General features: G+C 50.9%; 1 protein-coding gene across 6 annotated transcripts; it reads right to left on the reverse strand.

Moving 5' to 3' along the window:
- Positions 1-1763: 1763 nt before the first annotated feature.
- Positions 1764-6963, reverse strand: LOC144382966 (uncharacterized). 6 transcript variants are annotated; one of them, XM_078092799.1, is made up of 4 exons: positions 3396-6963; positions 3016-3161; positions 2769-2914; positions 1764-2247 (listed from the first exon to the last, which is right to left on the reverse strand). In XM_078092799.1, the coding sequence occupies exons 1-4, from the start codon at positions 6450-6452 to the stop codon at positions 1997-1999; spliced, it is 3600 nt and encodes a 1199-aa protein (XP_077948925.1). In that variant the 5' UTR covers positions 6453-6963; the 3' UTR covers positions 1764-1996. The 6 variants fall into 6 exon arrangements, with proteins under 6 accessions (XP_077948925.1, XP_077948923.1, XP_077948919.1 ...); XM_078092797.1 differs by having other exon boundaries at positions 3016-6963; XM_078092793.1 differs by having other exon boundaries at positions 1764-5026; positions 5096-6963.
- Positions 6964-10868: the final 3905 nt, after the last annotated feature.

Here is a 10868-nt window from a genome sequence, read left to right on the forward strand (position 1 = left end):
GTGGGACACCAGGAAGAAAGGCTCTTTCTAAACCTTTCCCTGGATGTTTTCTGCCAATTAACCCTCCCCCAGGAGAGATTTGCCTATCTCCAGCCCCAGCTTTGTGCCGGTGCAGCTCGCGGCGTCCCCCCCCCCCCCCCCACCCCGTACGTCTCAGGTATAATTTGCACGCCTCGGTCAGGTCTGAACTGAAGCGGATGAGGCGCCTCGGTTTGAAGGCCTCCCTCCTTTATCCGCCCGACTCCTAAAAGCCGGGCGTGTTTGCATCGCCTTTCATTCCCGCCGGCGCGGCGATGAAAGAGGGCGAGCGAGCCGCGCAAACCTGGGACGACAAAGGGGAGAGGTAGCTAGTGATTAGCATACGCAGGATGCCCCCCTCCCCCCTCCCCCTTCCCCAGGTATCATTATCGCCCCCCATCGAGGCTCCGGGATGATGCCTGTCAGCATCCAGTGCTCAGCATCTGCAGGGGGGGGGGGGGTCACGTTTCCTCCCCGGCAGAAAATAAAATCTATATTTTAAAAGAGGATACTGTTTTCCAGTTCACCCGACTTCCTGATCTAAGGACTAGACCCCCCCGCCCCCCTCCTCCATGACAGCACGTAGCTTTTTGTTTTCCGAATGCTCTCAGCGTCGCTCACCGACATGTTTTATTTACTTTACCCTTTTTAATGATGCAAGAGATTAATGAAATTTTGATCAGCTTACATTATTCAACCTGCCCCCCCCCCTCGCGGCGGGAGGGGTCTTCTTAATGTCATGACACCGTGCTTGTATTGAATACAGTACAAACTCCCTCAATATTGATCCCTTTGTTCACCCACAGTGCCAATAACGCTTTCTTACTTTGAAACTTCCTTCTGCTGAAAACCGGATCTTTTTTCTTTATAGGTGAACTACAGCTGAGACATTTTTTTGGAAAATTTCCTCAAAACACATTTATAAAGAGGCAACTCTCTTATTTACTGATATATGTATAAACATGCCTGTTACATGCACGGTTTTATTTTGAAGGGGGACCTTGGATTCATCCGTAACTCTCTGTGGAGAAGAGAACATTTATTTTGATGTTTCGCAGTGAATCTTTAAGCCAACGTTTCCCAGACTGCTCAAACTAAATGAGAATGTTAGCATCCAGGTAAATAACGCGCTGCGGATCAGAACACCACTTTTACAATTTTCGGCATCACCTCAAACAAGTGTCTCATGTTGCCTTCTGTCTGCTCGACACACTGACGCAATACTTTCATCACCTGCACAGGAGGAATCACAGGAATGCTGAAAAATGGTCTTTCGAAGTTAACATTAATGATGTTTTCGGCGAGCGGTTGGGTCCAGTTTACACGTTCACTTCCTCCGATACCGCAGACTCTCTCTCTCTATGTCTCTATGTCTCCGTCTCTCTCTCTCTATGTCTCCGTCTCTCTCTCTCTATGTCTCTATGTCTCCGTCTCTCTGTCTCTCTCCCCTCCCGGGGGGAGAGACGTACAGCAGAAGTACCTTTTAGTGCTGTTTACTGCCGTGTGACAGATGGTGGTCATTAAAACACATTTTCATTGTCTAATGGTGAATAACAGCAATATTTAATCCAGTTCATCCCTAGACAGTTCAAGAGGAAGCTGTATAGCCATCTTGTCTTCAATTTACCGTGCCTGAATAGAGTACAATATATATAAATATATATATATATATATATATATTGTGATGTCACGAGAGGCGCCGCCGCTCTCTCCGGGGTAGTTCAAAATAGTGCGAGGACACCGGGTTCAAAATATAACAAAAGGTTTTAATTTCCGTCCTTCAGGTTCAACAGAAAACAGTCAAAACAGGGGGTAACTCAGGCTTCGGTCAATCTTTGCCGGTAGAACTTAACTTAACGGAAATCCACTTCTGTAAGGAAAACAACACCGTCCTCCCGGTCTCTCCTGCCTCCTCGAATCCTTATGGCTTGGTCTGCTCTTCTCAGCTCGTCTCCCCCCAACGGTGTGTCTTCCACCTTTATGAAGGCCTCCGGGTCGTCACACCCTGATGGGTCTCAGGTGTGAGGGGAATGCTCTGAGTTTCGGGGCACCAGCAGATGGAGCCATAGTTAGAGCCATCGCCGGTGAACGTATCTCCCTTCCAAGACCAAGCCTCTCGTGACATCACACATCCCCCCCCTCGAGACCGACGTCCTCGTCGATGTGTAGGAGGTGTAGAAGGCGTCCCGTCTGGAGAGTGCATCCGCGTTGCTGTGGCTCTTGCCCGCCCTGTGGACAACAGAAAAATTAAAGGCTTGTAAGCTCAAGAACCACCTAGTGATCCTACGGTTTGTTTCCTTGTTCTTGGCCATCCACTGCAGAGGGGCATGATCCGACACCACCGTAAACTGTCGGCCCAGGAGGTAGAACCGTAGGGATTCCAGGGCCCAGGTAACTGCGAGGCATTCCTTTTCCACTGTGGAATAGTTCTTCTCCCTTGGAAGTAACTTCCTGCTTATGTAGAGGATTGGGTGTTCCTCCCCCTCACGTGTCTGGGCGAGTACCGCACCCAGACCCACCTCTGAAGCGTCCGCCTGTACGATGAATTCCTTCCGGAAGTCTGGTGCCACCAGGACTGGACCGGAGCACAGAGCCCGCTTCAGGTGGCTGAAGGCCGCCTCCGCCGCAGGGTTCCACCTCACCATTCGGGAGTGCCGTTTGGTGGTCAGTTCTGTTAGAGGGGCTGCTATGGTGGCAAAACCCATAATAAAACGTCGGTAGTAGCCGGCTAGGCCTAAAAATGTCCTCACCTGTTTCTTGGTGATGGGCTGTGGCCAGTCCTGTATGGCCCGCAACTTGGCTTCCTGGGGCTTGACCAAACCCCTCCCAATGGTGTACCCCAGGTAGTTTGTCTCGCTGAAAGCCAGCCTGCACTTCTTGGGGTTTGCTGTGAGCCCTGCATCTCGGATTGAATCAATCACAGCTTGTACTCTGGGTAGGTGACTGTCCCAATCGGGACTGTGTATGACCACATCATCCAAATATGCTGCCGCGTACCTCTTATGGGGAGCAAGGACCCGATCCATCAATCGCTGGAACGTGGCCGGTGCTCCGTGGAGACCAAAGGGGAGCCGGGTATACTGGTAGAGCCCCTCCTGTGTCGCAAAGGCAGTCTTCTCCTTAGACGCCGGCGTCAGGGGAACCTGCCAGTAGCCTTTTGTGAGGTCAAGCGTGGTTATGAAGCGAGCACATCCCAAGGAGTCTACCAGATCATCGACACGAGGCATTGGGTATGCGTCAAATTCAGATACTTCATTCAACTTCCGAAAATCGTTGCAAAACCGTATTGACCCGTCCGGTTTGGGAACCAGTACAATGGGACTTGCCCAGGCACTTTGAGATTCCTCGATCACTCCCAACTCCAACATCTTCCTTACCTCCTCCTGAATGGCCCCCTTATGAGCCTCCGGCACCCGGTACGGGCGCTGGTTCACCGTTTTGCCTGGCACGGTGCGTATCTCGTGCTGGGTCACTTCCGTGTGCCCGGGAAGAGAGGAGAAAACATCCCGGTTACGGTCCACTAGTTCCCGAGCCATCTGCCGTTGATGGGGGGACAGGCTGGGACCCACCTGCACCTCTTCTCGCCCTGGTTCCTTGGACTCCGTGGGTGTTGGGCAACTGAATAGCGCCTCCCTGGCGTGCCACTTCTTTAAGAGGTTAACATGATAAATTTGCTCACGTTTTCTTTTTCCCGGTTGCCTTACCTTGTAATTGACCTCTCCCACCCGTTCAATGACCTCATATGGTCCTTGCCAAGTTGCCAGGAATTTACACTCCACGGTTGGCACCAGGACCAGCACTTTGTCACCCGGCTTGAACTCTCTGGGTTGAGCCGACCGGTTGTAGGAGGCTTGCTGTTGCCGTTGCGTGGTCTCCATGTGTTCCCGCATCATGGGATAGATGGCCTTCATTCTCTCCCTCATGGCCCCGACATGCTCAATCAGGGTCCGCTGTTGGCATGGCTGCTCCTCCCAGGCCTCCTTCGCAATGTCCAGCAGTCCTCTGGGTCTGTAAGAAAGCAAGAGCTCAAAGGGTGAAAAACCAGTAGAAGACTGCGGCACCTCTCTCACCGCAAACAGCAGGTACGGCAGCAGGTGATCCCAGTTGCGCCCATCTTCCCCAACGGCCTTACGTAGCATGGACTTTAGAGTTTTGTTAAACCGTTCTACTAATCCATCCGTCTGGGGGTGGTAGACTGAGGTTCTTAGTTGTTTGATCTTCAGTAGCGCACAGAGTTCCTTCATCACCCTGGACATAAACGGAGTCCCTTGGTCGGTCAATATCTCCTTTGGGATTCCAAGACTGGTTGAGAGGAGAAACAGCTCGTTGGCGATGTGTCGGGCCGTAGCCTTCCTCAGCGGGATGGCCTCAGGATATCGGGTTGCATAGTCCAGGATGACCAAAATATACTGATGCCCTCTGGCACTTTTTGGTAAGGGCCCTACTATGTCCAGTCCAATCCTCTCAAAAGGAGTGTCGATAATTGGTAATGGGATGAGCGGATTTCTGTATGTGGGCTTTGGTGCCACTTGCTGACATTCTGGGCAACTACGACAGAAATTCTCAATCTCTTTGTGTACTCCGGGCCAAAAGAAGCGTTGCAGGATTCTCTCTTTAGTTTTCTCGACCCCTAGGTGGGCCCCTAGTGGGTGCGTGTGTGCTAAGTGAAGTACGGTGGCTCGATAGGACTGTGGTACGAGGAGCTGTTCATGCACGTCATCATTTTTCTTTACCACCTGGTAGACTAACCCCCGACTTACTGCAAAATGTGGATAGGTAGGGTTTGTCCGATCCCCTAGCACTACTCCCTCTAACACCTGCACATTTCTCAGGGCATTTGTCAAGGTGGGATCCTGTAACTGGGCTGTACCGTACTGGCCTGTGAGCGGGGGAAGTGTGTCGATGCCCGGGATGTCTTCCTCGCTCGAGATCGGCGCACTTTCCTGAGCCATGTTGTCTTCTCCCGTGTCCGGACCCGCCTCGGTGTCAGCCTGGGCACCTGTCATTCCTGCAAGAGCACAGGCCGGAGAGCGTAATTCTGAGGGTTTCACATGAATATTATCAGGATGAGTCCTACCTCTCCGCTTCCGAGGTACTCTGCTTAGCCGCTCCTGAGTCTCCCTCCACAGCAGGTGGAAGGCTGGGAAGTCTCGTCCAATTAGGATGGGGACGGGCAAGGAATCAACCACCCCCACCTCCGTGAGTATGGTCCCCCGGGTAGTGGTCATCGTGAGTTCAACGATGGGGTAGTCTCTGGTGTCTCCATGGACACAGGAAACGGGAAGGACTTTCCCTGGGGTCAAACCAAGTGGTCCTATCAGGTCCTTCCGTACCAGGGTAGCTCGGCTACCCGAATCTAGCAAGGCCTCCACGTCCTGGTGATTCACAGTCACCGGGCAGGTGGGAGGTCGATCTGAGGGGGCATCTACAAGTCCTATGAGCGAGGCAAACCGGGGGGCGGGTGATGAGCTGGATGACTTAGCCGTGGGCATAGGGTCGTCCGCCTGCGTCCCACAATGCCAGGAGAGGTGTCCCACTCCCCCACACCGGTGACACTGTCTGGTTTCCCTTTCCTGGTGTATTTCCTTGGGACCCAGCGGGTTTCTGGCTCCCCCTGGGGCTCTTGAAGAGGCTGGGTTGGTAACCTTGGGACGGGTTGTTTCAGTCTGTGGTAGGGCCATGCTCCTGGGTTCTCTTCTGGAGGCCCGAAGCATATCTGCTGTGGCTTGATACTTTTCCACTGCTTCCACGGTTAGATCGGCCGTGGTCAGGGCCTGTTGACTGAGGAACCGCTTTGCCTCATAAGGCAGGGCACGTAAGTATCGATCCACCACCACGGCCTCTACTACTGCAGGCGCCGTATTCCTCTGTGGTTCCAGCCACTTCCGCGTGATCCGTACAAGTTCGTGCATCTGTGCACGAGGAGGTTGGTCGGGTTGGAAGGTCCAGTTGTGGAAGCGCTGGGCCATACCAAACTTGGTAATTCCATTTCTGCTCAAGATCTCCGTTTTCAGGGCATCATAGTCCGTCGCTTGGTCAGGCCCCAAGTCCCGAACAGCATTCAGTGCCTCCCCAGTTAGAAAAGGGGCTAACAGACCAACCCACTGGTCCCTGGGCCAGGCTTCCCTAGTGGCCGTGGCTTCAAAGGCATGCAGGAATGCCTCAACGTCATCCGTGGCACCCATCTTGGATAAATAGTTACTTGCATTTATTGGGCGTACATTCCGGTCGGCCATCTGTTTCTGCAGTTGTAATTCCTCCGCCCTCAGAAGGTTGGCTTTCTTTTGTTCTTCCAAGAGAGCCAAGTTTGTTTGCATCTGGGCTTGCTGGCCAGCAATAAGGGTCTTCAATATTTCTTCCATTTTGTCCAGTGAGGGGCCTACAGTCAATCTAGAAAAGTGTTGAATCAATCTTTCGGTGTCCTCCTCTGACATGCACTAAATCCGCTTGAACAGTGCCTGCATCCTCCACCATATGTGATGTCACGAGAGGCGCCGCCGCTCTCTCCGGGGTAGTTCAAAATAGTGCGAGGACACCGGGTTCAAAATATAACAAAAGGTTTTAATTTCCGTCCTTCAGGTTCAACAGAAAACAGTCAAAACAGGGGGTAACTCAGGCTTCGGTCAATCTTTGCCGGTAGAACTTAACTTAACGGAAATCCACTTCTGTAAGGAAAACAACACCGTCCTCCCGGTCTCTCCTGCCTCCTCGAATCCTTATGGCTTGGTCTGCTCTTCTCAGCTCGTCTCCCCCCAACGGTGTGTCTTCCACCTTTATGAAGGCCTCCGGGTCGTCACACCCTGATGGGTCTCAGGTGTGAGGGGAATGCTCTGAGTTTCGGGGCACCAGCAGATGGAGCCATAGTTAGAGCCATCGCCGGTGAACGTATCTCCCTTCCAAGACCAAGCCTCTCGTGACATCACAATATATATATATATATACTGTATATATGGGGACAGATGCTTTTCCCAGAGCTGCAGCGTGTTGATTCTTGTTTGATTGCATGAGTCAGCCCAGAGTGAAGTGACAAATAAAAAATAAAATGTCCCGCCGCCAGCAAATCAAGGCTGATTTCCCGTCCCACAAAAAGGGCGGGAGCCTGAGCTGCTAACAGCCTCCCTCGCGGAGCAGTTGAGACGCTTAGTTCATTGAAGGTTTAGAAAATCAATATCAGTGGTGGGCAGGCGAGGTACTTATTCAGAAATGCATCCCTGTGTGGATGGAGAGAGGAGAGGAGCAGGTTTGTCTGTTCTGTGGGGTGGACATTCACAGTAACCAGTGATGACAGTTTCTATTTTTACCCCCCCTCACTCCTCCGACGGGTCCTGATATCCAGCATTGTCACAGCGGTTTGCTGGAGGAGTCCTGTTGGAAATGATAGGAAAGGAGAAACACTCTGTACAAAGCAACTCAATTATCTGTTAATGTTGTTTAAAGTAATCTGCTAAAATGTTCTCAGAGAGTCAGCGGGATTTCGAGGACAAAAGCGCTCAAGAAACACGATTACAAAACGTCCGAAACTCAAACTAGTTCCTTGCGAAGAGGCAGCAAAAACTTTAGAAAATAAAGAATCAGCTTAAAAAAAGAATCTCCCGCTCGAAGAGATTCACATCTCTGATCATCCTCTGATTTCCACTCATGTGAAACCACCCAGATGAGAACCACGATGGAACGTGCTTCGGCGTCATCGGTTGGCTTTGTTGGGGGGGTGGGGGGGGCAGACGGGACTGGCTGTCTCCCCGTCGTTGCCACAGTCTAGATGAGCAGACCAGTGGTCATCGAAGCCCACGGTGTTGCCGTCACATGCTGCGGCGTTCCTGTCCTCGCCCCCTCGAGTTTACCGGATTTCCCCCCGCGGGCCCCGCGTTGCACGTTTAACTGTTGTTGTGTGTTAGCGCCTGAGACTCACCCCCCCCACACCCACCCGGGGAGGCTTTCATGGTGATATCGAGCAACCGGGGTGGCAGGAGGAGGACGGCAATCCTACAAAAGACGAAGAAACTATATGTGTACTCAGGAGGGACGGGGGACGGGACGTCGGAGTGCGAGTGTCCCGTGAGGGGGATTAGTGCGAAGAACAACGGCTTGATTATCGCTGCAGATGGAAGGACGCCAGCAAGTGACAACAGCACTTTTGGTCCACGCTGACATTTCTTAACCCCATTAGACACACTGGTGATTCCCTGAATGCTTCTTGACGTGCTGAGTGAAATATCTCAACATTTTTCCGCTTAAATTAGCAGAAAAATGGGTGCAGACATAAACGGTTTCCAGGCGATTAATCTGAATGACTTTGGTGATCCTCTGACTTCTCCTCAGACGTTGGTGGTTCGGGGTGAAATGTCTCGACAACTAATGACACGTGCATTATCCCGAGACTTGGTACAGACAGTAATGTCCACTTGATGGCTTCTTACAGGCCTTTTCTCCGACACCGTAATTGGGTCAAAATTTGAATTTGTCAAGATCTTTGGTGTATGAGACGGACTAACAGCATGTAAAGATTAGAATTACTAGCTTAGCTGGTGCTAACAGGGTATTGAGCCGTGGACAAAACTAATATGTGGTGAATTCATGTTTAGAAATAGAAATGCTAATTTTTCCTCCCATTGACGTTAGGGGCGTGTCCACGTTTGATTGACGCCGGCCCCCCGGGACCGCCCGCCTCAGGATGTGTGGATGAGGACGGCCTCCGCGAGAACACATCGGCGTGATGATCACGCGCCGCTCGAGGGAAGAATCCTGCAGCGTTTTCGTTGTTATACAAATGCACCATTTGAATATGTTGGCACACCGGAGTCCGTATTGCAACACTGCAACCGTATTAAATATTTATACGTGGGTTTTTTTATTACGTGAACCCCGATCCCACGTGTCATTACCCTACTCATCAAGTAGCGCCTGGCGGTATTGAAATGCTTTATTTATTACATGTCGATTCATTCAAAACAAGCCTATGCTTCAGTGATAGTGTCGTCCCTCCGGGAACAGAAGCGATTACCATGCGGGTCTCAGAAAAGGGAGAAAATAATCCTATTGGGTGGGCGGTGATTCGGGTCGATCAGCACATCTCCAACGGGTGCATTTTCCTCCCCCGAAGAACACCAGAGTGGTAAAAACCTCAGTTTCGTTCCGTGGGTTCAGACCTCCAGCCTGATTTTCATTGTATGAGCAGCTCCGTCTACTTGAGGGCCACACACACGTTTGAGACTTCTTCCTCTGAGAGAAAAGCTCATTTTCACAACTTTTCTTACAATGGAAATAACATCAAGTCTTTGTATCAACACTGCAGTTTAATTGGCAGAGCACTTAACTATTCTAATTGTAATTCTAAAGAAGTAATACTTCTACATGACCACAAGCAGGAAAAAACCTAAATATTCCTTTGCTATTTTCTGTTCCTCCCGCAATCAGATGAAATCACGCAGGTTTACCAGGTTAAGCTCCCTGCTGGGACACATCACCCATCACCTCGCTGCTGGACCCCCGGGCCGTGTTACCGGGCCCACTCGAGGGACGGGAGGACCAGGGGACCCACTGAGTGGAGGAGACTTAAAAATAACAGAAAAATAAGGTTTTTCTAAAGTGATTCAGGCGCTTGGAAACAGTACCACCTCCGTCCACAGGGGCCGCCAAAGTCAACGCAGAATACAAGTTTATTGTAGCAGCTTTGACTTAAACCGCCTCTAAACAAGTTGTTTGAACATATGATTTAGCTTCATTGCTACCACGAGGTCAACACTGTGTCTGCAGATGGGCTTCTACCCTGCAGGCATTCCTGGCACAAAGACCTCTGGTTTCTGGAGGCAAGAAATCTAATCACTTATTCTCATTAGACCTTTAATATTTATAGCCCCTGGAGTGTGAATTCAGCATAAAAGTAGGACCTTGCCTTCTTGTGCTGTTGCCTTCTAACTCAAAAAAGCTAACCAAGACCGGGAGAATGCAGGAATGCTAATGCACCGAGCGTGTCAACAGGGGATCACATACCTTGAGGCACTAATGTGCACATTACACATCACTTAAGTGGTCTTTAGTACGAATACACGCTAGACCTTTAATTATTGCACGCAAGAGAGTGCCAAGCATTTCATCTGCTGTTAGTCGTTGTGGAAGGAACGGTACCGTTTGATTGCTTTGAAAACCATCAGTGGTTGTGGTTAACTTTGTACTTTACATCTGAAACGCACTGCAGCCTTTTTAAGTATTTTTTTTTGTATTCATTTAATGATGCGGCTGTACATATCTTCATCTCTTTACAACTGGAACGGATTCAGCTTTTGCGTCAAATGACAATGATTCTCGCTGTTTCCAGGAGAAAATCGAAGCTTTTCATTTGAAACCATACCCAACAACCTTTGCTGACGTGGATCTACGCTTCCACGTCAACAAAGCGCCTTGGGGGACATCGGACAGCCGCCCGACGTCGATCTCGTAGATTCGCGCGGACACAAAAGCAAGCAGGATTTTGTTTGTGTTCGTGAGGGCAGACATGCACATCTCAGCGTCCACTTTGAATACCGCTGAGCTGATTCAGACGATGCGGCTCCGGAGCAGAGTTTGATGAGGAGGCTTCTCAGATAACAAACACCGGGTCAATCGTGGGGGGGGGGGGAGAAATCCTTTCCCTAACACCGTCAGACACTTACAACGAATGCACTTTGTTCCAGTGCTCCGGGCGCCTAATATCCCGGAGAACAGGTTCATATCGGAGTGAGCTGGGAGCCCGCGGAGTGTCGAACAAACGCTGCAGGCAGCTTGTTTGCGTTGGTGCCAGATGTCGAGCGACGGCGTGTGAAACGCTCGGGATGTGACCGCGACGCCTCGCCACCCAGGGAGACGCCTTTCGC

This window comes from Gasterosteus aculeatus, chromosome 17, assembly GCF_964276395.1.
Source record: "Gasterosteus aculeatus chromosome 17, fGasAcu3.hap1.1, whole genome shotgun sequence".
NCBI classification, from domain to species: domain Eukaryota; kingdom Metazoa; phylum Chordata; class Actinopteri; order Perciformes; family Gasterosteidae; genus Gasterosteus; species Gasterosteus aculeatus.